The sequence below is a fragment of the Lonchura striata genome, chromosome 30 (genome assembly GCF_050655825.1).
Source record: "Lonchura striata isolate lonStrDom1 chromosome 30, ASM5065582v1, whole genome shotgun sequence".
Taxonomy (NCBI): Eukaryota; Metazoa; Chordata; class Aves; order Passeriformes; family Estrildidae; genus Lonchura; species Lonchura striata.
Window position 1 is genome coordinate 7,643,937 of NC_140732.1, and position 25,995 is coordinate 7,669,931.

At 46.3% G+C, this 25,995-nt stretch overlaps 1 protein-coding gene across 6 annotated transcripts; it reads left to right on the forward strand.

Moving 5' to 3' along the window:
* Positions 1–111: 111 nt before the first annotated feature.
* AKAP8 (A-kinase anchoring protein 8) lies at positions 112–25,639 on the forward strand. 6 transcript variants are annotated; one of them, XM_085563196.1, is made up of 14 exons: positions 112–202; positions 1,421–1,459; positions 2,179–2,211; positions 3,790–4,546; positions 6,051–6,531; positions 8,579–8,819; positions 9,617–9,664; positions 11,468–11,552; positions 12,333–12,474; positions 14,143–14,236; positions 16,306–16,784; positions 19,045–19,140; positions 24,753–25,352; positions 25,504–25,639. In XM_085563196.1, exons 1-13 carry the CDS (start codon positions 184–186, stop codon positions 25,335–25,337), a joined length of 3,099 nt encoding a protein of 1,032 aa, XP_085419322.1. In that variant the 5' UTR covers positions 112–183; the 3' UTR covers positions 25,338–25,352; positions 25,504–25,639. The 6 variants fall into 6 exon arrangements, with proteins under 6 accessions (XP_085419322.1, XP_085419325.1, XP_085419323.1 ...); XM_085563199.1 differs by having other exon boundaries at positions 16,654–16,784; XM_085563197.1 differs by lacking the exons at positions 24,753–25,352; positions 25,504–25,639 and adding an exon at positions 20,578–23,319.
* Positions 25,640–25,995: the final 356 nt, after the last annotated feature.

A 25,995-nucleotide genomic window follows, 5' to 3' on the forward strand; every position in this document is an offset into this window, starting at 1 on the left:
AAGCGTCTCCACCAATCAGATCATGGGCGGGAACCATTCGGACCAATGGGAGCTGAGGGCGGGCCGCGCAGTTGAAGAGACCAACCAATAAGGAGTGGCGTGGGCGGGGCCAAACAAGAGGCGGGCGGTGGCGCGCGTGCGCAGGCGGCTGAGGCGGGCGGTGAAGCGGCGGCGGCGGCGGCGATGGAGCCGGGATACGGCGGTAAGTGCCGGGCGGGGCGGCCCCGCGGTGCTGCCGCTCCCCCGGAGTGGTGCTGGCTCTTCCCGTGGCTGCCTCAGCACCGGCTCCGTTACCGGCGAGTTCTGGCGGAGGGGGCTCCGCCACAGCGGGAAGCGCACTGCCCGCTCCCCCCCCCCCCCCCGGTGAGGCGGCGGCGGCGGCGCTGATTGGCTGAGCGCCACGTCACTCACCGCCAGGGCGGCGCTGATTGGCTGCTGGGGGCTGGTGGGGGGGTCATGCCCTGAGGGGGACGGGGGGGGCGGAAATGGCGCCGGGCCCATTTCTGAAGGCGACACAAAATGGCGGCCGCGGCCCCGCCCCCGCCGCCTCTGCCTCAGTTTCCCTCGTCCTGGCCCGTCCCAACTGTGGCGGCACCTGGGGGATCCATGTCCCCTTCCTTGGGGGTCCCCTGTGCCCTCCTGAGGGGTTCCCGTCTCCCCCTCCTGAGGGGATCCCTGTCTTCTCCTCAGGGGGATCCTCCTGGAGTCCCCGCCTTGGATCTCCCTCAGGATTCCCCCTGGAATTTCCTTGGATTCCCCCTCAGGATCTCCCTGGAAGTTCCATTGGATCACCCCCAGGATCTCCCTGGGAATTCCCCTGGATCCCTCTGGAAATTCCCCTGGAAATTCCTCAGGATCCTCTCAGGATTCGCCCTGGAATTTCCTTGGATCCCCCCTCATGATCTCCCTTGGAAATTCCCTTAGATCCCCTCAGGATTCCCTCTGGAAATTTCCCTGGATTCCCTCAGGATCTGCCCTGGAAATTCCCTGGATTCTCTCAGAATCCCCCCTGGAAATTCCCCTGGATTCCCCCTGGAGTTTCCTTGGATCCCCCCTCAGGATCCCCCTGGATCCCCTCATGATCCCCCCTGGAATTTCCCCCGGATACCTCAGCCTGGAAAAAGGGATCAGGCCCAGGCTTGGCTTCTTTTCCAGGCTTACTTTGGATTTTGGGGCTGGGGTTTGGGATTAGGGCTGGAATTTAGGATTTGGGCTGGATTTTGGGATCAGGGCTAGAATTTGGGACTGGGATTTGGGATCAGGGCTGGGTTTTGGGGCTGCAATTTAGGATTTGGGCTGGATTTTGGGATCAGGGCTGGGTTTTGGGGCTGGTATTTAGGATTGGGCCTGGAATTTGGGATTTTGCTCAGGAAAAGTGGGAATTTTCCCTTCCCTGCTGACAAATTCTCCTTTTTCCCAGGATATGGCACCTGGAGCACCGGGGCCGCCAGCGCCCAGGGTGAGCTGTTCTCAACTTTGCATCAATTTCTCATTTCCCCCCCTCCCATTTTTCCTCTTTTCCCCCTCATCTTTCTCCCCCTTTTCTCCAATTTTTCTCCCATTTTCCCCTTTTTTCTCACCTTTCCCCTCCCCCATTTTTCTCCCATTTTGTTCCTTTTTTCTCCTGTTTTCACCCCCATTTTTCTCTCATTTCCTCAATTTTTTCATTTTTTCTCCATTCCCCCCCAGTTTTCTTCTTTTTTCCCCATTTTTCTCCCATTTTCCCCATTTTCATTCTTTTTTCTCCTATTATTCTCCCATATTTCTCCCACTTTCCCCCCTTTATCCCATATTCCTGCTTTTTTCCCTTTTTCCTCCTTTTTTCCCCATTTCCCCATTTCCTAACCTCTTCCCCTCTATTTTTCCATTTCCCCCCCATTTCCCCCATTTTTTCCACCTTTTTCCCCCTATTTTTCCCCATTTTCCCACCCTTTCCCCTGTTTTTCCCTTCCCCCCCCTTTTCCCACCCTTCCCATCCCCAACTCCCAAAATCTCTGCATCCCCCCCAAACCCCTTTTCCTGCTTTTTCCTGGAAAAACCTCCAGAATTCCATCCAAATCCCAAATCCCTCCTGTTTTATCCCCAAATCCCCTCATTTTCCCAGAAACCCCAAACATTTCAGCCCAAACTTCAGCATTTTTCCATGAAAAATTCCTGAATTTTCCTTTTTTTTTCCAGCTTCCTATGGCACAAACACGAGCAGCTGGCAAGGTGGGTGAGAATTTTGGAATTCCCAATTCCCTCTTTTCCTGCTTTTTCCCCCTTTTCTTCTTTTTCCCCCAACTTTTTCCAACTTTTTTTCTTCTTCCTCTCATTTTTCCCTCCTTTTTCCCTCTTTTCCAAATTTTTCCTTTTTCCTTCCTTCCTCGCATTTTCCTTCTTTTTCCCCCATTTTTCTCCTTTATTCCCATTTCTCTTCCCCCCCATTTTTTCCAACTTTTTCCCTCCTTTTTTCCAATTTTTTCCTCCCTTTTCCTCCTTCCTTCTTTTTCCCCATTTTTCTCCTTTTTTCCCGTTTTCTTTCCCCCCATTTTTTCCAACTTTTTTCTTCCTTTTTCCCAAATTTTCCCGCCCTTTCCCAAATTTTTCTTTTTCCTCTCCTTCCTTTCATTTTCCTTCTCTTTTTCCCATTTTTCTTCCCTTTTTCCACCTTTTCTTTCCTTTTTTCCCTCCCCCCCATTTTTCCATCCTTTTCCTCCCTTTTCCCGTTTTTTTCCCTTTTCCCCCCTCTCTTTTCTCCATTTTTTCCTCTCTTTTTCCCATTTTTCTTTCCTTTTCCTTCTCTTTATTCCTCTTCCCTCTCCACTTTTCCTCTCCTTTTCCCTCTCCCTTTATTCTTCATGGCTTTTCCTGCTGCGCTCCCACCCTGTAACTCTTTAATTAATCCTTTAATTTCTCCCTAATTAACCAAATAATTAATTACTCCCCAGGCTGCAAAGAGCCAAAATTCCCAAAACCCAAAACCCTTTGGATTCCTTTGGAATCCTCCCAGAGCTTTTCCTGCTGGATTCCCACCCCTGGAACTCTTCAATTACTCTCTTAATGATCCCCTAATTAATTAATGAGCTAATTAACCCTTTCCTCCCCAGGCTGTGAGGGTTACGAGTTCTACACCCCCCAATCTCCCTTGGAATTTTTTTTTTCCTTGGAATTTTCCCAGAGCTTTTCCTGCTGGTCTCTCATCCCTGTAACTCTTCAATTCCTGCCTTAATGACCTTGTCACTAATTAATTAATGAGCTGATTAACCCTTTCCCTCCAGTCTATGAGGGTTACCAATTCTACACCCCGCAAACTCCCTTGGAATTTTTTTTCCTTGGAATGACCCCGGGATTTTTACTGCTGGGCTCCCACCCCTGTAACTCTTCAATTCCCCCCTTAATGACCTTCTTACTAATTAATTAATTAACTAATTAACTAATGAGCTAATTCATTAATGAGCTAATTAACCCTTTTCCCCCAGGCTGTGAGGGTTATGAGTTCTACATCCCCCAAACTGCCTTGGAATTTTTTTCCTTGGAATCACCCCGGGATTTTTCCTGCTGGGCTCCCACCCCTGTAACTCTTTAATTACTCTCTAAATGACCTTCTAGTTAATTAATTAATCTGACTAATTAAGCCTTTCCTTGCCAGACTACGAGGGTTACCGGTTCTACACCCCCCAAATCCCCTTGGCATTTCCTTTGGAATCCTCCCGGAGCTTTTCCTGCTGGGCTCCCACCCCTGTAACTCTTCGATTCCCCCCTTAATGACCCTGTAATTAATTAACTAATTAACCCTTTCCCCCCCAGGCTACGAGGGTTATGAGTTCTACCCCGGGCAGAGCTCGGCCCCCACGGGAGCCTCCTACGGCTCCTGGGACGCCCCCAAGGCGGCCGAGCTGGGGCTGGGATCCAGCGAGGGATCGGCCGGAGCCGCCTTCGGAGCGGGATCCGGAGCCGCCTTCGGAGCGGGATCCACCTTCGGATCGGGATCCGCTGGGTCCGCCTTTGGCTCAGGATCCGGGACCTCCTTCGGATCCGGATCGGCGTTCGGCTCAGGATCTGGAGCTGCCTTCGGGTCGGGATCTGCTGGATCCACCTTTGGGTCAGGATCTACCTTTGGATCAGGATCTGGGACCTCCTTTGGATCAGGATCCACCTTCGGATCGGGATCCGGGACCGCCTTCGGAGGGGGATCTGCAGGATCCACCTTTGGATCAGGATCAGGAACCGCTTTTGGATCGGGATCCGGGACCGCCTTTGGCTCAGGATCTGCCGGATCCACCTTTGCATCAGGATCAGGAACCGCTTTTGGCTCAGGGTCAGGATCCACTTTTGGCTCAGGATCGGGCTCCACCTTTGCCTCGGGATCGGGCTCCACCTTTGCCTCGGGATCGGGATCCACCTTTGCCTCGGGATCGGGATCCACCTTCGGCTCGGGATCCGCCGGATCCTCGGGCCCGGCCGAGCCGCCGGGCTCCAGCCCCGACTCGCTGATTGCCAAGATCAACCAGCGCCTGGACCTGCTGGCCAAGGAGGGCAGTGAGGGCCCCGAGCAGCAGCACAGGTCAGCCTGGATCCCAAACCATCCCAAAATCCCAGTTTCCCACTCATTTCCGGAATTTGGGCGTGGGGTTTGGGTGGTTTTGGGGTCTTAGCTCAAAATTCCGGTCGTTTTCCACAACTGGAGTTGTTAAGGAAGGCTGAACCTCAAATTTTTGGGTTTCTTCTGGAAAAATTCTCAGGTTTTTCAGGGAATTTTTGGGCATTTCCCAGGTTTTTAAGGGAATTTCAGGGCATTTCCCAGGTTCTTCAGGGGATTTCAGGGAATTTTAGGGAATTTTGGGAATGGGAGAGGGTTTTAAAGATGGCCAATGCCAGGAGGTGCCAGGAGCTGCTGGCCAAGGAGGGCAGCGCCGGCAGCAGCACAGGTCAGCCCGGAGCCCAAACCATCCCAAAATCCCTTTTTTCCCACTCATTTCTGGAATTCCGCGTCATTTTTTGGTTGTTTTGGCCATTTTGGCCCAAAATTCCCATTGTTTTCCCAGGGATTTCAGCGTTTCGGGAAGGTTGAATCTCAAATTTTAGGGTTTTTCTAGGAATTTAGGGAATTTTGGGGATGGGACAGGAAAATTGAGTCTCAAATTTTAGTGTTTTTCTGGGAAAATTCCCAGGCTTTTACATAATTTTTGGGAATTTAGGGAATTTGGGGGATGGGACAGGAAGATTGAGTCTCAAATTTTAGTGTTTTTCTGGGAAAATTCCCAGGCTTTTACATAATTTTTGGGAATTTAGGGAATTTGGGGGATGGGACAGGAAGATTCAGTCTCAAATGTTAGGTTTTTTCTGAGAAAGTTCATGGGTTTTTAGGGAATTTTTGGGAATTTCAGGCAATTTTGGGAATGGGAGAGGGTTTTAAAGTGGCCAAGCTCAGGCAGTGCCAGGAGCTGCTGGCCAAGGGGCAGCACCAGAGGTGGGCACCGGATCCCAAAAAATCCAAATGATCCCAAAATCCCATTTTTCTCACTCATTTCCGGAATTTGGGATAGCTTCTTTTATGGTTTGTCCCAAAAATCCCAATTTTTATTCCTGTTTTTCCAAGATAAAAAGGAATCCCATCCCTAATCCCGATTTTTCTGCTCCCATTCCCATTCCCATCCCTAATCCTGATTTTTCTGCCCCCATTCCCATCCCTAATTCTGATTTTATTCCTGATTTTCTTGCCCCTCATTCCCATCCCTAATCCTGATTTTTCTGATCCCGTTCCCATCCCTAATCCCAATTTTCCCCCACCATTCCCATTCCCTAATCCTGATTTTTCTGCCCCCATTCCCATCCCTAATCCTGATTTTATTCCCGATTTTTCTAAGATAAGAAAGGAATCCCATCCCTAATCCCGATTTTCCACCCCCTATTCCCATCCCTAACCCCGATTTCATTCCCGATTTTCCAATATAAATCGGGAATCCCATCCCTCACCCCGATTTCATTCCCGATTTTCCAGTATAAATCAGGAATCCCAATATAAATCCGGAATCCCATCCCTCACCCCGATTTCATTTCTTTTCCAGCTCGTTCCGCTTCTCCTCCTTCTCGTCGTTCCCGTCGCGGGCTGACTCCCGGGGCTCTCCGTTCCGGCCGGCCGCTCCCGGTGCCGGTGCCGGTGCCGGTGCCGGTGCCGGTGCCGGTGCCGGTGCCCGCCGGGGCGCGGCGCGGGGCCGGCGCCTCCCGGAGCCCTTCCCGGGCGGCTCCCGCTGGGCCGAGCCCTTCCCGTTCCCGGGGAGCCGCCGCGGGCTGCCCTCGCTCTTCTCCCGGGCCCTGGAATATCCCGATTATCCCGATTATCCCGCCGATTATCCCGGCGATTATCCCGGCGATTATCCCGGCGATTACCCCGATTACCCCGGCGATTACCCCGGCGATTATCCCGACTATCCCGGCGATTATCCCGATTTCCCGGGGGATCTGGGAATGCCGGGAATGAGCCGCGGCCCCTTCGGCATGAGGAGGAAGGAGAGGATGGGAGCCCTGCCCTGGAACGGCCTGCACCCGGTGAGTGCTGCCACAGATTCCCGCTTTTCCTCGGGTTTTCCCACCTTTTTCCTCCTTCTTCCCACTCTTCCTCCAGCTCTTTCCTTCTTATTCCCATTTTCCTTCCAATTTTCCCACTTCTTCCACTTTTCCCCCAGCTTTTTCCTTCTTATTCCCATTTTCCCTCCAATTTTCCCACTTCTTCCCACTTTTCCCCCAGCTTTTTCCTTTTTCTTCCCATTTTCCCTCCAATTTTCGCACTTTTCCCGCAGATTTTTCCTTCTTTTTCCCACTTTCCCTCCAGTTTTTCCCACTTTTCCTACTTCTTCCCAGTTTTGCCTCAATTATTTCCTTCTTTTCCCTACTCTTTCCCACTTTTCCCTATTCTTTCCCACTTCTTCTCACTTTTCCCCATTTTTTCCTTCTTCTTCCCATTTTCCCTCCAATTTTCCCACTTTTCCCAGTTCTTCCCACTATTGCACCACTTTTTTCCTTTTTCCCACTTTTTTCCCACTTCTCTTTCCCACTACTTCCCACTTTCCCCCAATTTTTTTTCTTTTTCCCATTTTCCCTCCAATTTTCCCATTTTTCCCACTTTCTCACACTTTTTTTCCCAATTCTTTCCACCTTTTCCCCACTTTTCCCCTTTCCCCCCACCTTTTTCCTACTTTTTCTTAATTTCCCCTCCTTTTCCCCAATTTTTTTCCAATTTTTCCCACTTCTTCCCACTTTTTCTCCACTTTCTCCTTTCCCCCCCTTTTTCCACTCTTCCCCCACATCTTACCCACTTTTTCCCACTTTTCCCCTATTTTTTCCCATTTTCCCCCCTTTTCCCAGTTCTTCCCCCCCTTATCCCATTTTTCCCCCTTTCCCCACCTTTCCCATGATTGTACCCCCTTTCCCTCCACTTGATCCCATTTTTCCCCCTTTCCCATAATTTTTCCCCCTTTTCCCTCCACTTGATCCCATTTTTCCCCCTTTCCCATAATTTTTCCCCCTTTTCCCTCCACTTGATCCCATTTTTCCCCCTTTCCCATGATTTTTCCCCCTTTTCCCTCCACTTGATCCCATTTTTCCCCCTTTCCCTCCACTTGATCCCATTTTTCCCTCTTTCCCATGATTTTTCCCCCTTTTCCCTCCACTTGATCCCATTTTTCCCCCTTTCCCATAATTTTTCCCGCTTTTCCCTCCACTTGATCCCATTTTTCCCCCTTTCCCATAATGTTTCCCCCTTTTCCCTCCACTTTATCCCATTTTCCCCCTTTTCCCTCCACTTGATCCCATTTTTCCCCCTTTCCCATGATTTTTCCCCCTTTTCCCTCCACTTTATCCCATTTTCCCCCTTTTCCCTCCACTTGATCCCATTTTTCCCCCTTTCCCATGATTTTTCCCCCTTTTCCCTCCACTTTATCCCATTTTTCCCCCTTTTCCCTCCACTTTATCCCATTTTTCCCCCTTTCCCATGATTTTTCCCCCTTTTCCCTCCACTTTATCCCATTTTTCCCCCTTTCCCTCCACTTGATCCCATTTTTCCCCCTTTCCCATAATTTTCCCCCTTTTCCCTCCACTTTATCCCATTTTTCCCCCCTTTCCCTCCACTTGATCCCATTTTTCCCCCCTTTCCCATGATTTTTCCCCCTTTTCCCTCCACTTTATCCCATTTTTCCCCCTTTTCCCTCCACTTGATCCCATTTTTCCCCCCTTTCCCATGATTTTTCCCCCTTTTCCCTCCACTTGATCCCATTTTTCCCCCCTTTCCCATGATTATTCCCCCTTTTCCTCCACTTGATCCCATTTTTCCCCCTTTCCCATAATTTTTCTCCCTTTTCCCTCCACTTTATCCCATTTTTCCCCCTTTCCCATAATGTTTCCCCCTTTTCCCTCCACTTTATCCCATTTTTCCCCCCTTTCCCATGATTTTTCCCCCTTTTCCCTCCACTTGATCCCATTTTTCCCCCTTTCCCATGATTATTCCCCCTTTTCCTCCACTTTATCCCATTTTTCCCCCCTTTCCCATAACTTTTCCCCCTTTTCCCTCCACTTGATCCCATTTTTCCCCCTTTTCCAGGGCCGGCGCCGGGGGCTCCGCGCTCGCCCCGGGGGGCGCTGGGAGCCCGAGGGGCCCCGCAAGCGGAAACGCGATGGGAATAACGACGGGAATAACGACGGGAATAACGACGGGAATAACGACGGGAATAACGACGGGAATAACGACGGGAATAACAACGGGAACGCCGGGAACGACACCGGGAACGAGCCCGGGAACGCCGATCCCAAAAACCCCCGCAGCGACAGCGACTCCGAGCACGGTACCGTGCCTTCTCCTGGGAATTCTGCTCCTTTCCTGGGAATTTCCTGCCTTTGTTTGGGATTTTCCTGGGAATTCTGCTCTTTTCCTGGGAATTTCCTGCCTTTGTTTGGGATTTTCCTGGGAATTCTGCTCCTTTCCTGGGAATTTCCTGCCTTTGTTTGGGATTTTCCTGGGAATTCTGCTCTTTTCCTGGGAGTTTCCAGCCTTTTTTTGGGAATTGTGTCCTTTTTTCCTTGGGGATTTCTGCCTTTTCCTGGGAAATCTGGCATTTTTTTTCCCTGGGAATTTCCAGCCTTTTCCTGGGAATTTCCAGCCTTTTCCTGGGAATTTCAATGCCTTTCCTGGGAATTCCAGCCTTTTATCCTGGGAATTTCCATGCTTTTTCCTGGGAATTCTGGTCTTTTTGTGGGAATTTCCAGCCTTTTTCTGGGAATTCCAGCCTTTTCCTGGGAATTCCCATCCTTTTCCTGGGAATTTCTAGCCTTTTTCTGGGAATTCCACATTTTTTCCATAATTTCCACCCTTTTCCATAGGTATTTCCAGTTTTTACTGGGAATTTCCACCTTTTCCTGGGAATTCCCTCCTTTTCCTGGGATTTTTTGTAGTTTTCCCCCCTTTTCCATGGATTCCCACCATTTTTTTCCTGCATTTTTACCCTTTTTCTTTGGATTTTCCATGGATATTTCCCTGGATTTTCCCAGATTTCCCTGGAATTTCCCCAAATTTCCTTGGAATTTCCTTCTTTTTTCCCAATTTCTTCCCTTTTCTTCCTAATTTTTCCCATTTTTCCCGCAGGAGATGAAGGAGAAGGAGAGGAGAAATCCCTGGATGAGGCAGACAAAGGTGTAAGTATTCCAGGAATTCCCAAAATCCAGGAAAATCTGGGAATTTCAGAGCCCTGCAGCAGCTTTTGAGGAATTCTCTGCCTTGGAATATCCCAAAAATCACAAATTTGATGGAATTTTCCCCCCCTTTGGAATTCCCAAGTGGATTCCCCTGCCTGGAACATCCCAAAAAAAAAAAAAAAATTGGGAATTTCCACCCAGATTTGGCTCCTGGAGGGGCTGGATCCCAAATTTGGGGTTTTTTATTTTCCAGGTGGGATCAGAAATTTGGGAATTTTGGGAATAATTCCCACCTGGAAAAGGCTGGGAGAGGCCGAGCAGGGCAGGGCTGGAATTCCCAAATCCTCGAGGCTTTTCCAGCCTTCAAAATTCCACTAAAAATAAAAAATATATTTTTGGGGAATATCCATGCAAAACGAGGTGAAAATTCCCAAATTCCATTTATCCCCCAGGAAATTCCAAGGAAAATTGACTCCAATGGTTCCTTTTCCTTCTTTTTTCCAGGAGATCCCGGATTTGCTTCCCCAGGAGACCCCAGGCTCCCTTTGCCAGGAGAATTCCCGGAATTCTGGGGGGAAATTCCCGGAATTCCGGGATTTTCCAGCTTTTTTTGGGAATTTGTGGCCGGGAAGGGGGAAAATCCCAAAATTCCAAGGGTTCTTCCCAGGTTTTGGGGAATTTGGGATGGGAATTCCCGAAAATTCCAATTCCCACCCCAAAGTTAGGGATTTTTTCCTTATTTTCTAGCTCTTTTTTTTGGCTTTTCCTGATAATTTTTGAGGGAATTATGGAGTTTTTTTAAGGAATTTTGGGGTTTTTTTAAGGAATTTTGGGGTTTTTGGAAGGAATTCCTGAGGAATTCTCTGGGGTTGGATCCCAAATGATCCCAAGGAAGAAAAGGCTGCTGGGAATGGGAGAAAAATGGAAAAATTGGGGGAAAAATGGGAAAAGTGAGGGAATAAAATGGGGAAAATCAGGAAAAACAGGGAAAATTTGGGAAAATTGGACAAGTGAGGGAATAAAATGGGAAAAATCGGGGAAAATGGGGAAAAGGAGGGAAAATCGAGGGAAAATGGGAGAAAAAGAGGGAAAATCAGGGGAAAATGGGAAAAATAGAGGAGAAAATGGAGAATATCAGGAAAAATGGGAAAAGCAGGGAAAAAATTCCAAGAGAAAATTGGGATAAAACTTGAAAAAGCAGGGGAAAAACTGGGGAAAATGGTGGAAAAACGGAAAAAAAGTGGAATATGGTGGAAAATGGGAATATTTGGGAAAAACCACGGAAATAGTGGAAAAATAAAGGGAATCCAAGAAAAAAATGGGGGAAAATAAGGGGGAAATGGGAATATCTGGGAAAATCCATGGGAAAAATTGGGGGAATTTGGGAAAAAATGGGAAAAAGAACAGAAATCCAGGGAAATTTGAGGGAAAATAGGAAAAGGGAAAACAAATGGGAAAAATGGAGGGAAAAAGTGGGAAAAGGAGGGAAAATGTGGGAAAAACGGGAAAATGGGAATATCTGGGAAAAACCGTGGGAAAAATTGCTAGAAATTGGGGGAAAAATGGGAAAAAGAAATCTACAGAAAATTGAGGAAAAATGGGAAAAGGGGAAAATAAATGGGAAAAATTGAGTGAAAAGGGGGAAAAATTGAGGGAAAAACATAGAAAAAAAAGTGGGAAAAACCCAGAAAAAAGTGGGAAAATCTGGGAAAAAGGTGAGAAAATGTGGGAAGAATTGGGGGTTTGGGCTGTGGGAATGTTGGGAATTTTTTGGGGCTCAGAATTCCCGAATTTCCCGCAGGATCCTCGGAGGAGGACGAGGAGGTGAGGAAGAAACGGGAGAAGCAGCGCCGGAGGGACCGGATGAGGGACAGGGCCATGGACAGGTGGGAAGCCGGGATTTCCAGAATTTTTATGGAATTCTGGGGAATTTCGGGAATTTTTGGGGATTTTCAGAGAATTTTGGGGATTTTCGGGGGGTTTTGGGGAATTTTTCAGGGAATTTCCCAGGAATTTTGTGAATTTTCGGGGAATTTTTCTGGGATTTTTTATTTAATTTTCTGCGAATTTGGGGGAATTTTTTGGTGATTTTCTGGAAATTTGGGGCATTTTGCTGGGAGTTTTTTGGTGGATTTTCTGGGAATCTGGGAGAATTTGTTTGGGAAATTTTGGGGAATTTTCTGGGGATTTTGGTGGAATATTTCTGGGAATTTTGGGTGAATTTTTCTAGGATTTTTTTTTTTGGGGAATATTGGGAAGTTTTTTTGGGAATATTGGGGATTTTCAGGAATTTTTGGGGAATTTTTAAGGCAATTTTTTTTTTAATTTTCTGGGAATTTTGGGGGAATTTTCTGCAAATTTTTTTTTTTATGGGGATTTTGGGGATTTTCTGGGAATTTCAGGAAATTTTGGGGTAATTTTTCTGGGAATTCTTTTTTTCTGTGAATTTTGGGGAGGTTTTTTTAGGAATATTGGGGATTTTCTGGGAATTTCAGGAATTTTTTGGGGGATTTTCTGGAAATTTTAGGGAATTTTTTCTGGGATTTTCTGGGAATTTTTGGATGATTTTCTGGGAATTTTGGGGCATTTTTCTGGCAATTTTTGGTGGATTTTGAGGGAATTTTTGGTGGATTTTTTTGGGAATTTTCCGCATTCCCTTTTCCCAGGATCCAGTTCGCCTGCTCCGTCTGCAAATTCCGGAGCCTGGAGGAGGAGGAGATCCAGCGGCACCTGGAGAGCAAATTCCACCGGGACACGCTGCGCTACATCGGCACCAAGCTCCCGGATAAAACCGTCCAGTTCCTGCAGGTCTGCCCCAAAATTCCCCGATTTCCAGGGAATTCCGGCCCCGGGGGAAGTTTGGGAATTTTGGGGGATTTTTTTGGGATTTTTCGGGGTGGTTTTAGGCAAAAATTTGAATTTTTTGTGATTTTTTTTGTGATTTTATTTGGATTTTTTTTTGTTTTTTCCCAGCATTTTGCAGGATTTTTTGGAGATTTTTCCATGATTTTTGGAGGGAGTTTTGGGGAGTTTTTTGGGATTTTTCCGGGTTTTTTGGGGTTGTTCCAGCCCCACCGGGACACACTGCGCTACATCGGCACCGAGCTCCTGGATAAAACCGTCCAGTTCCTGCAGGTCTGCCCCAAAATTCCCCGATTTCCAGGGAATTCCGGACCCGGGGGAAATTTGGGAATTTTGGGGATTTTTTTTGGGATTTTTTTGGGGTGTTTTTAGGCAAAAATTTGAATTTTTTGGGATTTTTTTTTGAATTTTTTGTGATTTTTTTTCTCCCTATTTTTCAGGAATTTCTTGGGATTTTTCCAAGTTGGATATTTGGGATTTTCTTGGTGGTTTTGTGCCAGAATTCCAGATGCTTCCTGCTTTTATCCCCAGAATTCCCAGGTTTTATTCCCATTTTTATTCCCGTTTTTCCAGGATTACATCGTGAACCGGAATCTCAGATTTTATTCCCAGATTTTCCCTGTTTATTCTCGTTTTTATTCCCGTTTTTATTCCCATTTTTATTCCCGTTTTTATTCCTGTTTTTATTCCCATTTTTCCAGGAGTTCATCGTGAACAGGAATCCCAGGTTTTATTCCTGGGTTTTATCTCAGAATTCCCATTTTTATTCCCAGAATTCCCATTTTTATTCCCGTTTTTCCAGGAGTCCATCGTGAACAGGAATCCTGGGTTTCATTCCAGATTTTATTCCCGGAATTCCCAGTTTTATTCCCGCTTTTCCAGGAGTCCATCGTGAACAGGAATTCCCAGATTTTATTCCCAGAATTCCCAGATTTTATTCCCGTTTTTCCAGGAGTACATCGTGAACAGGAATTGCCAGATTTTATTCCCGGAATTCCCATTTTTATTCCCGGAATTCCCAGATTTTATTCCCGTTTTTCCAGGAGTACATCGTGAACAGGAATTCCCAGGTTTTATTCCCAGAATTCCCGTTTTTATTCCCAGAATTCCCAGATTTTATTCCCGTTTTTCCAGGAGTCCATCGTGAACAGGAATTCCCAGGTTTTATTCCCAGAATTCCCGTTTTTATTCCCAGAATTCCCAGATTTTATTCCCGTTTTTCCAGGAGTCCATCGTGAACAGGAATTCCTAGATTTTATTCCCGGAATTCCCAGATTTTATTCCCGTTTTTCCAGGAGTCCATCGTGAACAGGAATTCCCAGATTTTATTCCCGGAATTCCCGTTTTTATTCCCATTTTTCCAGGAGTCCATCGTGAACAGGAATTCCCAGATTTTATTCCCGGAATTCCCAGATTTTATTCCCGTTTTTCCAGGAGTACATCGTGAACAGGAATCCCAGGTTTTATTCCCGGAATTCCCAGATTTTATTCCCGTTTTTCCAGGAGTCCATCGTGAACAGGAATTCCCATTTTTATTCCCGGAATTCCCAGATTTTATTCCCAGAATTCCCATTTTTATTCCCGGAATTCCCGTTTTTATTCCCGTTTTTCCAGGAGTACATCGTGAACCGGAACCGGAAAATCGAGCGGCGCCGCCAGGAGCTGCCGGAGAGAGACGGGAACAGAGCGAGGCCGGATCCCTTCCGGGGTGTGCAGATCCCAAATTCCCAAATTCCCAAATTCTGATCCCAAATCCTGATCCCAAATCCCAAATTCCCAAATCCTGATCCCAAATCCCCAAATCCCAAATCCTGATCCCAAATCCCCAAATCCCAAATCCTGATCCCAAATCCCAAATCCCAAATCCTGATCCCAAATCCCCAAATCCCAAATCCTGATCCCAAATCCCAAATCCCAAATCCTGATCCCAAATCCCCAAATCCCAAATCCCCAAATCCCAAATCCTGATCCCAAATTCCCACCCTGATCCCAAATCCTGATCCCAAATCCCCAAATCCCAAATCCCAAATCCTGATCCCAAATCCCAAATTCTGATCCCAAATCCCCAAATCCCAAATTCCCAAATCCTGATCCCAAATTCCCAAATCCTGATCCCAAATCCCAAATCCCAAATCCTGATCCCAAATCCCCAAATCCCAAATTCCCAAATCCCAAATCCCAAATCCTGATCCCAAATCCCCAAATCCCAAATCCTGATCCCAAATTCCCACCCTGATCCCAAATCCTGATCCCAAATCCTGATCCCAAACCCCAAATCCCAAATCCCAAATCCTGATCCCAAATCCCAAATCCTGATCCCAAATCCCAAATCCTGATCCCAAATCCCAAAATCTGATCCCAAATCCCAAATTCCCACCCACCCCAAATCCTCATCCTAAATCCCAAATTCCCACCCTGATCCCAAATCCCAAATCCTGATCCCAAATCCTGATCCCAAATTCCCACCCCAAATCCCAAATTCCCACCCCAAACCCTCATCCCAAATCCCAAATTCCCATCCCAAATCCCAAATCCTGATCCCAAACCCCAAATCCTGATCCCAAATCCCAAAATCTGATCCCAAACCCTGATCCCAAATCCCAAATTTCCACCCTGATCCCAAATTCCCACCCCAAATCCCAAGTTCCCACCCTGATCCCAAATCCTGATCCCAAATCCCGAATTCCCACCCCAAATCCCAAATTCTGATCCCAAATCCTGGTCTCAATCCCAAATCCCAAATCCTGATCCCGAACTTCGGGGATTCCCGGGAATTCTCGGGGCTCTGACCGGGGATTTTCCTGGATTTGGGAATTTTTGGGGCTTGGTTTGGGTGTTTGTTCCTGGGTTTATTTGGGAATTTTCCAGATTTTATTGGGGAATTTTTGGGGCTTGATTTGGGATTTTCCAGATTTTATTTGGGATTTTTTTCAGATTGATTTTGGGATTTTTTTCCTGGGATTATTTGGGATTTTTTATTGGGATTATTTGGGAATTTTCCTGGTTTTATTTGGAATTTTTGAGGTTTTATTTGGGATTTTCCAAGGTTTTATTTGGGAAATTTCCTGGGTTTATTTGGGAATTTTTATTGGGATTATTTGGGGTTTTTACGGATTGATTTGGGAATTTTTTGGGCTTGGTTTGGGTTTTTTTTTTCCCTGGGATATTTTTTTTTTTTTTTGGGATTGGTTTTAATTTTTGAGGTTTTATTTGGGATTTTCCAGGTCTTAGTTGGGAAATTTTGGGATTTTCCAGGATTAACATTTGGGATTTCCTAGGAATTCCAGGAATTTTGGGATGGGATTGGGAATGCTTGACTCCTGCTGCCCCAAATCTATGGAATTTTTGGGAATTTTTGGAATTTTTTTTTTACATTTTTGGGAATTTTGGGATCAGGGCTGGTTCAGGAGCTTTTCCTCAAGGGAATTGAGGGAAATTCTCCTTTTTTGGGTTAAAATTTGCTGGATTTTCTCTCTGGAAAAGGGAACTTTGGGGCTGTTCTACTTCTCCTCACCCAAATTCATGCATTTTTTGGAATTTTTCCAGAATTTTTCCAGAATTTTTCCAGAATTTTGAGGAATTTTTACGGAATTTTGGGATCAGGGCTGGCTCAGGAGCTTTTCCTCAAGGGAATTGGGGCCAATTCTCATTTTTTGGGTTAAAATTTGCTGGATTTTCTCTCTGAAAAAGGGAATTTCGGGGTGGGACCGGGGCTGTTTGATTCCTGTCACCCTGGATTTCTGGAATTCACGGAATTTTGGGAATTTTTGGGACCAGGGATCGGGCAGGAGCACTTTTCAAATGGGATTGAGGGAAATTCTCATTTTTGGGTTAAAATCCACTGGATTTTCTCACTGAAAAAGGGAATTTCGGGGTGGGACCGGGGCTGTTTGATTCCTGTCACCCTGGATTTGTGGAATTCACGGAATGTTGGGAATTTTTGGGAATTAGGGATCGGGCAGGAGCACTTTTCAAGTGGGATTGGGGCCAATTCTCATTTTTGGGTTAAAATTTGCTGGATTTTCTCTGTGAAAAAGGGAATTTCGGGGTGGGACCGGGGCTGTTTGATTCCTGTCACCCTGGATTTGTGGAATTCACGGAATGTTGGGAATTTTTGGGAATTAGGGATCGGGCAGGAGCACTTTTTCAAGCGGATCGAGGCGGCGCACTGCCTGGCCTGCGACATGCTGATCCCGGCGCAGGGGACGCTGCTGCAGCGGCACCTGCGCTCGGCCGAGCACAACCGCAGCCGCAGGGTGAGTGACAGCCTGGGTTTATCCCAAATTTATCCTGGATTTATCCCAAATTTAGCCTGGATTTATCCTCCTTTGTCCCGGGTTTATTCCCATTTATCCCCATTTATCCCCATTCATCCCGGGTTTAGCACAACCGCAGCCGCAGGGTGAGTGACGGGCTGGGTTTAGCCCGGATTTATCCCGGATTTATCCCGGATTTATCCCAAATTTATCCCGGATTTATCCCCATCCATCCCGGGTTTATTCCCATCCATCCCGGGTTTATCCCCATCCATCCCGGGTTTAGCACAACCGCAGCCGCAGGGTGACTGACAGCCTGGGTTTATCCCGGATTTATCCCGGATTTATCCCAAATTTAGCCTGGATTTATCCTCCTTTGTCCCGGGTTTATTCCCATTTATCCCCATTTATCCCCATTCATCCCGGGTTTAGCACAACCGCAGCCGCAGGGTGAGTGACAGGCTGGGTTTATCCCAAATTTATCCCAAATTTATCCTGGATTTATCCCAAATTTATCCCGGATTTATCCCAAATTTATCCCGGGTTTATCCTGGATTTATCCCCATCCATCCCGGGTTTAGCACAACCGCAGCCGCAGGGTGAGTGACAGGCTGGGTTTATCCCGGATTTATCCCGGATTTATCCCAAATTTAGCCTGGATTTATCCCAAATTTATCCTGGATTTATCCCCATTCATCCCGGGTTTAGCACAACCGCAGCCGCAGGGTGAGTGACAGGCTGGGTTTATCCCGGATTTATCCCGGATTTATCCTGGATTTAGCCTGGATTTATCCCAAATTTATCCTGGATTTATCCCAAATTTATCCTGGATTTATCCCAAATTTATCCTGGATTTATCCCAAATTTATCCTGGATTTATCCCAAATTTATCCTGGATTTATCCCAAATTAATCCTGGATTTATCCCCATCCATCCCGGGTTTATTCCCATTTTTCCCCATCCATCCCGGGTTTAGCACAACCGCAGCCGCAGGGTGAGTGGGGCTGGGTTTATCCCGGATTTATCCTGGATTTATCCCAAATTTAGCCTGGATTTATCCCAAATTTATCCCGGGTTTATCCTGGATTTATCCCCATTCATCCCGGGTTTAGCACAACCGCAGCCGCAGGGTGAGTGACAGGCTGGATCTATCCCGGATTTATCCTGGATTTATCCCAAATTTAGCCCGGATTTATCACAAATTTATCCTGGATTTATCCCTGATTTATCCTCCTTTGTCCCGGGTTTATTCCCATTTATCCCCATCCATCCCCATCCATCCCGGGTTTAGCACAACCGCAGCCGCAGGGTGAGTGACAGGCTGGGTTTGGCCCGGGTTTAGCCCGGATTTATCCCAAATTTATCCCGGATTTATCCCAAATTTATCCCGGATTTAGCCCGGATTTAGCCCGGGTTTATCCCTGATTTAGCCCCATCCATCCCGGATTTATCCTGTATTTATCCCGGATTTATCCCTGATTTATCCCGGATTTATCCCAGATTTATCCCTGATTTATCCTGGATTTATCCCGGATTTATCCCAGATTTATCCCTGATTTATCCTGGATTTATCCCCAGTTATGCCGGAATTCAGGGTTTTCCTCCCGAACCCCTGCAGAATTCCTGGAATTCCGGGTTTTTTCCCTTGAACCCCTGCAGAACTCCCAGAATTCCGGGTTTTCCCCCAAACCCCTTCAGAACTCCCAGAATTCCGGGTTTTTCCCTTGAACCCCTGCAGAATTCCCGTAATTCTGGATTTTTTTCCCTCAAACCCCTGCAGAACTCCCGGAATTCCAGGTTTTTCCCTCGAACCCCTGCAGAACTCCCAGAATTCCGTGTTTTTCCCTTGAACCCCTGCAGAATTCCCGTAATTCTGGATTTTTTCCCTCGAACCCCTCCAGAATTCCCGGAATTCCGGGTTTTCCCCTCAAACCCCTGCAGAACTCCCGGAATTCCGGGTTTTCCCCCCGAACCCCTGCAGAATTCCCGTAATTCTGGATTTTTTCCCTCAAACCCCTGCAGAATTCCCGGAATTCCGGATTTTTTCCCCCCGAACCCCTGCAGAATTCCCGGAATTCCGTGTTTTCCCCTCAAACCCCTGCAGAATTCCCGGAATTCCGGGTTTTTCCCTCAAACCCCTGCAGAATTCCCGGAATTCCGGATTTTTTCCCCCCGAACCCCTGCAGAATTCCCGGAATTCCAGACTTTTCCCCCCGAACCCCTGCAGAATTCCCGGAATTCCGGGTTTTTCCCTTTCCAGCTGGCGGCCGAGCAGTTCAAGAAGACGAGCCTGCACGTGGCCAAGAGCGTCCTGAACAACAAACACATCGTCCGGATGCTGGAGCGATACCTGCAGGTACCCGGAATTCCAGAATTCCCAAAATTCCCACCTCCCAGACCCTTCCCAGAAATCCCCAACAAATCCCCAAAAAATTCCCCAAAAATCCCCCAAAAATCCCCCCAAAAAATCCACAATTTCTCTTCTTTTTGTCCCATTCTCGGTTTTTTTCCTGTTTTTTTTCCTGCTTTTTTGGCACATTTTGGGAATTTTTTCCCATTTTTTTTATCACTTCTTTGGGATCAAAAAATTCCAGCAAATTCTGGAATTTTCCCCCATTTTTGGGGGTTTTTATCCCATTTTTGGGACAAACACATCGTCAGGATGCTGGAGCAATACCTGCAGGTACCCGGAATTCCAGAATTCCCAAAATTCCCACCTCCCAGACCCTTCCCAAAAATCCCCAACAAATCCCCAAAAAATTCCCCAAAATCCCCCAAAACTCCGCAGTTTTTCCCTTTTTTTGGGCTTTTTTTGTCCCATTTTCGGGGGTTTTTTTTCTTTATTTTCTGTTGGCTTTGGCATATTTTGGGAATTTTTTCCTGGTTTTTTTTCACCTCTTTGGGATTCCAGCATTCCCAAAAACTCCAGCAAAATCTTGGATTTTCCCCATTTTTTGGTGGGTTTTTTTGTCCCATGTTTGGGGTTTTTTTCTGCTTTTTTCCAGTAGTTTTGGCAGATTTCGGGAATTTTTTCCCAATTTTTCCTCGTCCCTGGCATTCCAACATCCCAAAATCCAAATCCCAAAAAAATCCCAGATTTTTTCCCTTTTTTTTTTTTTTTTTTTTTCCCCTTTAATTCTCAAAGTTTTTATTTCCTTTGGCATTCCCGGGAGTTTTTTGGGAATTTTACCCAAATTTTTCCCCCGGAGCCATTCCCAGAAATCCCGGAGCTCCATCCCAAAAAATCCCCCAAATTCCAAAAAAATTCCCCCAAAATCCCCATTTTTCCCATTTTTTTCTGGTTTTCTCTTCCAATCTTGGGATTTTTTCCTCATTTTTTAGAATTTTTGGGAATTTTTCCCTGATTTTTCCTCCTCTTTCGTATCTCAAAAAATCCTGGATTTTTGTATCCAATCTCTGGCTTTTTTTAATTTTACCTTTTCCTGTGGTTTTTTGCATTCCCGGGGGTTTTTTTTGGGAATTTTTTCCCAATTTTCCCCTTCATCTCCTCAGCATTGAAGCAAAAATCCCTCAAATCCTGGAATTTCCCCCCAAATCCCCCCTGGAGCCGCGGCTGCCGTTCAGGAATTCTTTGGAATTTTGGGAATTTGAGATTTTTTGGAATTTCGGGGCAGCTCCAGCCCCATCCCAATGGGAATTCCCAGCCCAAATCCCAATCCCAGGAATCCAAACCTCCCCAAAATCCCCCAAAATCCCAATTTTTTCCCCTTGGGAGCGCCGGAATTTGGGGCTGGGCCGGGAATTCCGGGATTTTCCGGAATTTTCCGGGCAGGATCCGCGGCCGGGGCGGACGAGAAGGAACGGAGGCGCCTCCGGAGGATTCCCGGGAATTCCGGCGGGAGAAGCTCCAAGATCCCAAAATTCCCTCCCCGGTCCCGGAAATTTGGGGAAAAGTTGGAAAAACGGGAAAAGATGGGAAAAAAAAGGGAAAAAAGTGGGAAAAACGCTGCCTCTGCCTGCTGGGTCCTGGGAAAAACGGGAATTGTATCCCGAGAAACGGGAATTTGAATCCCGAAAAAATGGGACTTTGGATCCTGAAAAACGGGAATTTGGATCCCAAAAATCAGGAATTTGGATCCTGAAAAACGGGAATTTGGATCCCAAAAAATGGGGACTCACATCCCAAAAAACGGGAACTCAGATCCCAAAAAATGGGAATTTGGATCCCAAAAAACGGGAATTTGGATCCCCAAAGATGAACTTTGGATCCGGGGAAGACGGACCTGGAGTCCTGGGAAAAGGAGGGAGTTTGGATCCCGAAAAATGGGATTTGCATCCCGAAAAATGAAAATTTGCATCCCGGGAAGATGGACCTCAGGTCCAGGGAAAAATGGGATTTTGGATCCCAAAAAATGGGATTTAGATCCCAGGAAAAAGGAAGAGGGACCTGGAGTCCCAGGGAAAAAAGGGATTTTGGATCCCAAAAAAAAAAAGGGATTTTGGATCCCAAAAAAAAAAGGGATTTTGGATCCTAATTATAAACGGAATTTGGATCCTGGGAAAATTCCAGGAAAAGGGACACGGATTGCAGGAAGAGAAGGACGTTGAGTCCTGGGAAAAATGGGATTTGGATCCCAAAAAAAGGGACTTTGGATCCCAAAAAATGGGATTTGGATCCCAAAAAAAGGGACTTTGGGTCCTGGGAAAAATGGGATTTGGATCCCAAAAAAAGGACTTTGGATCCTGGGAAAAATGGGATTTGGCATCCCAAAAATCGGATTTGCATCCTGGGAAGATGGACCTCATGTCCAGGGAAAAATGGGATTTACATCCCAAAGAAAGGACTTTGGATCCTGGGGAAAAATGGGATTTGGATCCCAAAAAAAGGACTTTGGATCCTGGGGAAAAATGGGATTTTGCATCCCAGGAAAACAGACCTGGAGTCCTGGGAAAAACGGGATTTGGATCCCAAAAAATGGGATTTGGATCCCAAGAAGAGGGACTTTGGATCCCAAAAAATGGGATTTGGATCCCAGGAAAAGTGACCCGAAATCCTGGGAAAAGGGACGCCGGATCCCGGGAACGAGTCCAAGGAAAAAGGATTTTGGATCCTGGGAAGACGGACCTGGAGTCCTGGGGAAAATGGGATTTGCATCCCAAAAAATGGGATTTGGGTCCAGGGAAAAATGGGATTTAGATCCCAAAAAAAATGACTTTGGGTCCTGGGGAAAAATGGGATTTTGATCCCAAAAAAAATGACTTTGGAGTCCAAGGACAAAGGATTTTGGATCCTGGAAAAAGGGATTTGGATCCCAGGAAGAGCGAGCCTGGATCCCGAAAAAGGACGTTGAGTCCGGGGGAAAATGGGATTTGGATCCCAAAAAAAGGACTTTGGATCCTGGGGAAAAAATGGGATTCGGATCCCAAAAATATTTTGGATCCTGGGAAGATGGACCTCGGGTCCAGGGAAAAACGGGATTTGGATCCCAAAAAATGGGATTTGGATCCCAAAAAATGGGATTTGGATCCCAGAAAAAGGGACCTGGAGTCCCGGGAAAAGAAGGGATTTGGATCCCAAAACAAGAAGTTTGGATCCCAGGAAAAACGGGATTTGGATCCCAAAAAATGGGATTTGGATCCCAAAAAATGGGATTTGGATCCCGAGAAGAGAGACTTTGGATCCCGAGAAGAGAGATGCTGGATCCCAAAAAAGGATTTTGGATCCCAAAAAACGGACGCTGGATCCCGGGAAAAGGAGGTATGTTGGAACCTGGGAAAAACGGGATTTGCATCCCAAAAAACGGGATTTGCATCCCAAAAAACGGGATTTGCATCCCAAAAATGGGACTTTGCATCCTGGGGAAAATGGGATTTGGATCCCAAAAAAAGGACTTGGGATCCTGGGGAAAAAATGGGATTTGGATCCCAAAAAACGGGATTTGGATCCCAAAAAAAAGGGACTTTGGAGTCCAAGGAAGAAGGATTTTGGATCCTGGGAAGACGGACCTGGAGTCCAGGGAAAAATGGGATTTTGGATCCCAAAAAATGGGATTTGGATCCCAGGAAAAAGGGACCTGGAGTCCTGGGAAAAGAAGGGATTTGGATCCCAAAACAAGAAGTTTGGATCCCAGGAAAAACGGGATTTGGATCCCAGGAAAAACGGGATTTGGATCCCAAAAATTGGGATTTCAATCCCAGAAAAAGATTTTGGATCCCGAGAAGAGAGATGGTGGATCCCAAAAAAAGGACGCTGGATCCCGGGAAAAGGAGGTATGTTGGATCCTGGGAAAAATGGGATTTGCATCCCAAAAAACGGGACTTGGATCCCAAAAAAAAGGGACTTCGGAGTCCAAGGAAAAAGGATTTTGGATCCTGGGAAGACGGACCTGGAGTCCAGGGAAAAATGGGATTTTGGATCCCAAAAAATGGGATTTGCATCCCAGAAAAAGGACTTTGGATCCTCGGGGAAAACGGGATTTGGAGCCCAAGAAGAGGGACGGAGGATCCCAAAAAAACGGGCTTTTGGATCCCAAAAACCGGGATTTTGGATCCCAAAAACCGGGATTTTGGATCCTGGGAAGACGGACTCTGCCAAGAAGAGGAACTCGGCATCCCAAAAGAGGGGGCTTGGATCCAGGAAAATCATGGATTTGGATCCAGGAAAATCAGGGATTTGGATCCAGGAAAATCAGGGATTTGGATCCCAAAAAAACAGATTTGGATCCAGGAAAATCAGGGATTTGGATCCAGGAAAATCAGGGATTTGGATCCCAAAAAACCAGTTTTGGATCCAGGAAAATCAGGGATTTGGATCCAGGAAAATCAGGGATTTGGATCCCAAAAAAACCAGATTTGGATCCAGGAAAAGTGGGGATGTTGAGCCTGGAATTGACGGTGTGGGATGGGATCATTCCCATTATCCCAGAAATTCCCGTTATCCCAGAAATTCCCGTTATCCCAGTTTGGGATCGTTCCCGTTATCCCGGTCCGGGATCGTTCCCGTTATCCCGGTCCGGGATCGTTCCCGTTATCCCAGAAATTCCCATTATCCCAGGCCAGCAATTCCCATTATCGAGGAATTCCCCAATTTTCCATGTTTTTCTCCCCAATTTTCCCTGTTTTTCCCCAATTTTCCATGTTTTTCTCCCCAATTTTCCCTGTTTTTCCCCAATTTTCCATGTTTTTCTCCCCAATTTTCCCTGTTTTTCCCCAATTTTCCATGTTTTTCCCAATTATCCCAGTTTCTCCCCAATTTTCCCTCAATTTTCCATGGTTTTCCCCAATTTTCCATATTATTTCCCCCCCAATTTTCCATGTTTTTCTCCCCAATTTTTCTGGGTTTTTTTCCCCCAATTTCCCTGGTTTTTCCTCCCATTTTCCCTTTTTTTCCAATTTCCACCAATTTTCCTTTTTTCCCGATTTTCCCTGTTTTTCCCCAGTTTTCTCCCCAATTTCCCCTGTTTCTCCCCAATTTTCCATGTTTTCCCCCTCAATTTTCCATGTTTTTCCTCTCAATTTTCCCTGTTTCCCCCAAATTTCCATGTTTTTCAATTTCCCTGTTTTTCTCCCCAATTTTCCTGGTTTTCCTCAATTTTCCTGGGTTTTTCCCCCAATTTCCCTGTTTTTTTCCCCACAATTTTTCCCAATTTTCCTGGGTTTTTCCCCCAATTTCCCTGTTTTTTTCCCCACAATTTTTCCCAATTTTCCATGTTTTCTTCCCCAATTTCCCTGTTTTTTTCCCCACAATTTTTCCCAATTTTCCATGTTTTTCTCCCCAATTTCCCTGTTTTTTTCCCCACAATTTTTCCCTATTTTCCATGTTTTTCTCCCCAATTTCCCTGTTTTTTTCCCCACAATTTTTCCCAATTTTCCGTGTTTTTCTCCCCAATTTCCCTGTTTTTTTCCCCACAATTTTTCCCAATTTTCCTGGGTTTTTCCCCCAATTCCCCTGTTTTTTTCCCCACAATTTTTCCCAATTTTCCGTGTTTTTCCCGTTTTTCCCTCCAGGGTGAGGATCCCTTCCGGGAGGAGCCCCCGGAGCCGCCGCCGGGGGAATCCCGGGAAAACCCCGACCCCACGGAAACGCCGGAGGAAATCCCGGAAAAAACCCCGGAAAAACTCCCGGAAAACGCCGAAATTCCCGGAGATTGCCCCGGAGCCCAGGAATTCCTGGAGCCCCCCAGGCCCCTCCTGGTGCCGCCGTTCCTGGAGGAGCCGGAAATTCCCGAAAATCCCGAAATTCCCGAAAAGCCCCGGGAAAATCCGACGGAAAATCCGACGGAAAAATCCCAGGAATTCGGGATTTCCACCCAAAACCAAACTGAGGGAGGGGAGGGGGAAGAGGAGGAAAAAATCCCGGAAAAAATTCCAGAGAAAATCCCGGAAAAAGAGGAAAAAATTCCGGAAAAAATCGTGGAAGAAGAGGAAAAAACCCCAGAAAAAAACCCGGAAAAAGAGGAAAAAATTCTGGAAAAAATCCCAGAAAAAGAGGAAAAAATCCAAGAAAAAATCCCGGAAAAGGAGGAGAAAATTCCAGAAAAAGAGGAAAAAATCCCGGAAAAGGAGGAAGAGAAAAATGTGGAAAACCCCTGAGAATTCCAGGAAAAGGTGAGGATTTGATCCAGGAAATTTGGATTTTTCCAGGATTTTTCCAAGCTGGAATTGGGATTTTGGGGAGAATTCCTGGGAAATTGATGAAAATGAATCTTATTTTTCCAGGATTTTTTCCTGATTTTATTTTTTTTTTCCATCCTTCCAGGATGAAGAAACCACAAAAGAGGAGAAATTCCCAAATTTTCCCATCCCTGAGGAATTCTCTGCTGGGATTTGGGGCAGTTTCAGGGAAAAAAAAGCCCCAAAAATGGGAAAAATAAAAAGTTGGAAATTTGGGAAAATTCCCAGGGATTTCCTTCATTTTTTTTTTCTAAAATTTCACCATTTTAGGGAAGATTTTTCCAAAAAAAATTGGAATTTTTTCCCTTTAATTTTCCTTTTCCTCGTTCCCGGTGAGGATTTGGGGCTGGAATGGGATTTTTAGGGATGATCCTATTCCAAGGGAGATTTCTGGGAGAAATTCCCAATTTTTTCCCCCAAAATTTCCCTTTTCCAGCAAAATTCAGAGGCTCCACCTTGTGATTTTCCCTGATTTTTCCTACAGAATTCCCCAAAAAATCCCAGGAATTCTTTGGGATTCAGAGCCGGGATTTTGAATCGATTCCCCCATTTTTGGTTTTAACCGAAATCTCCTTTT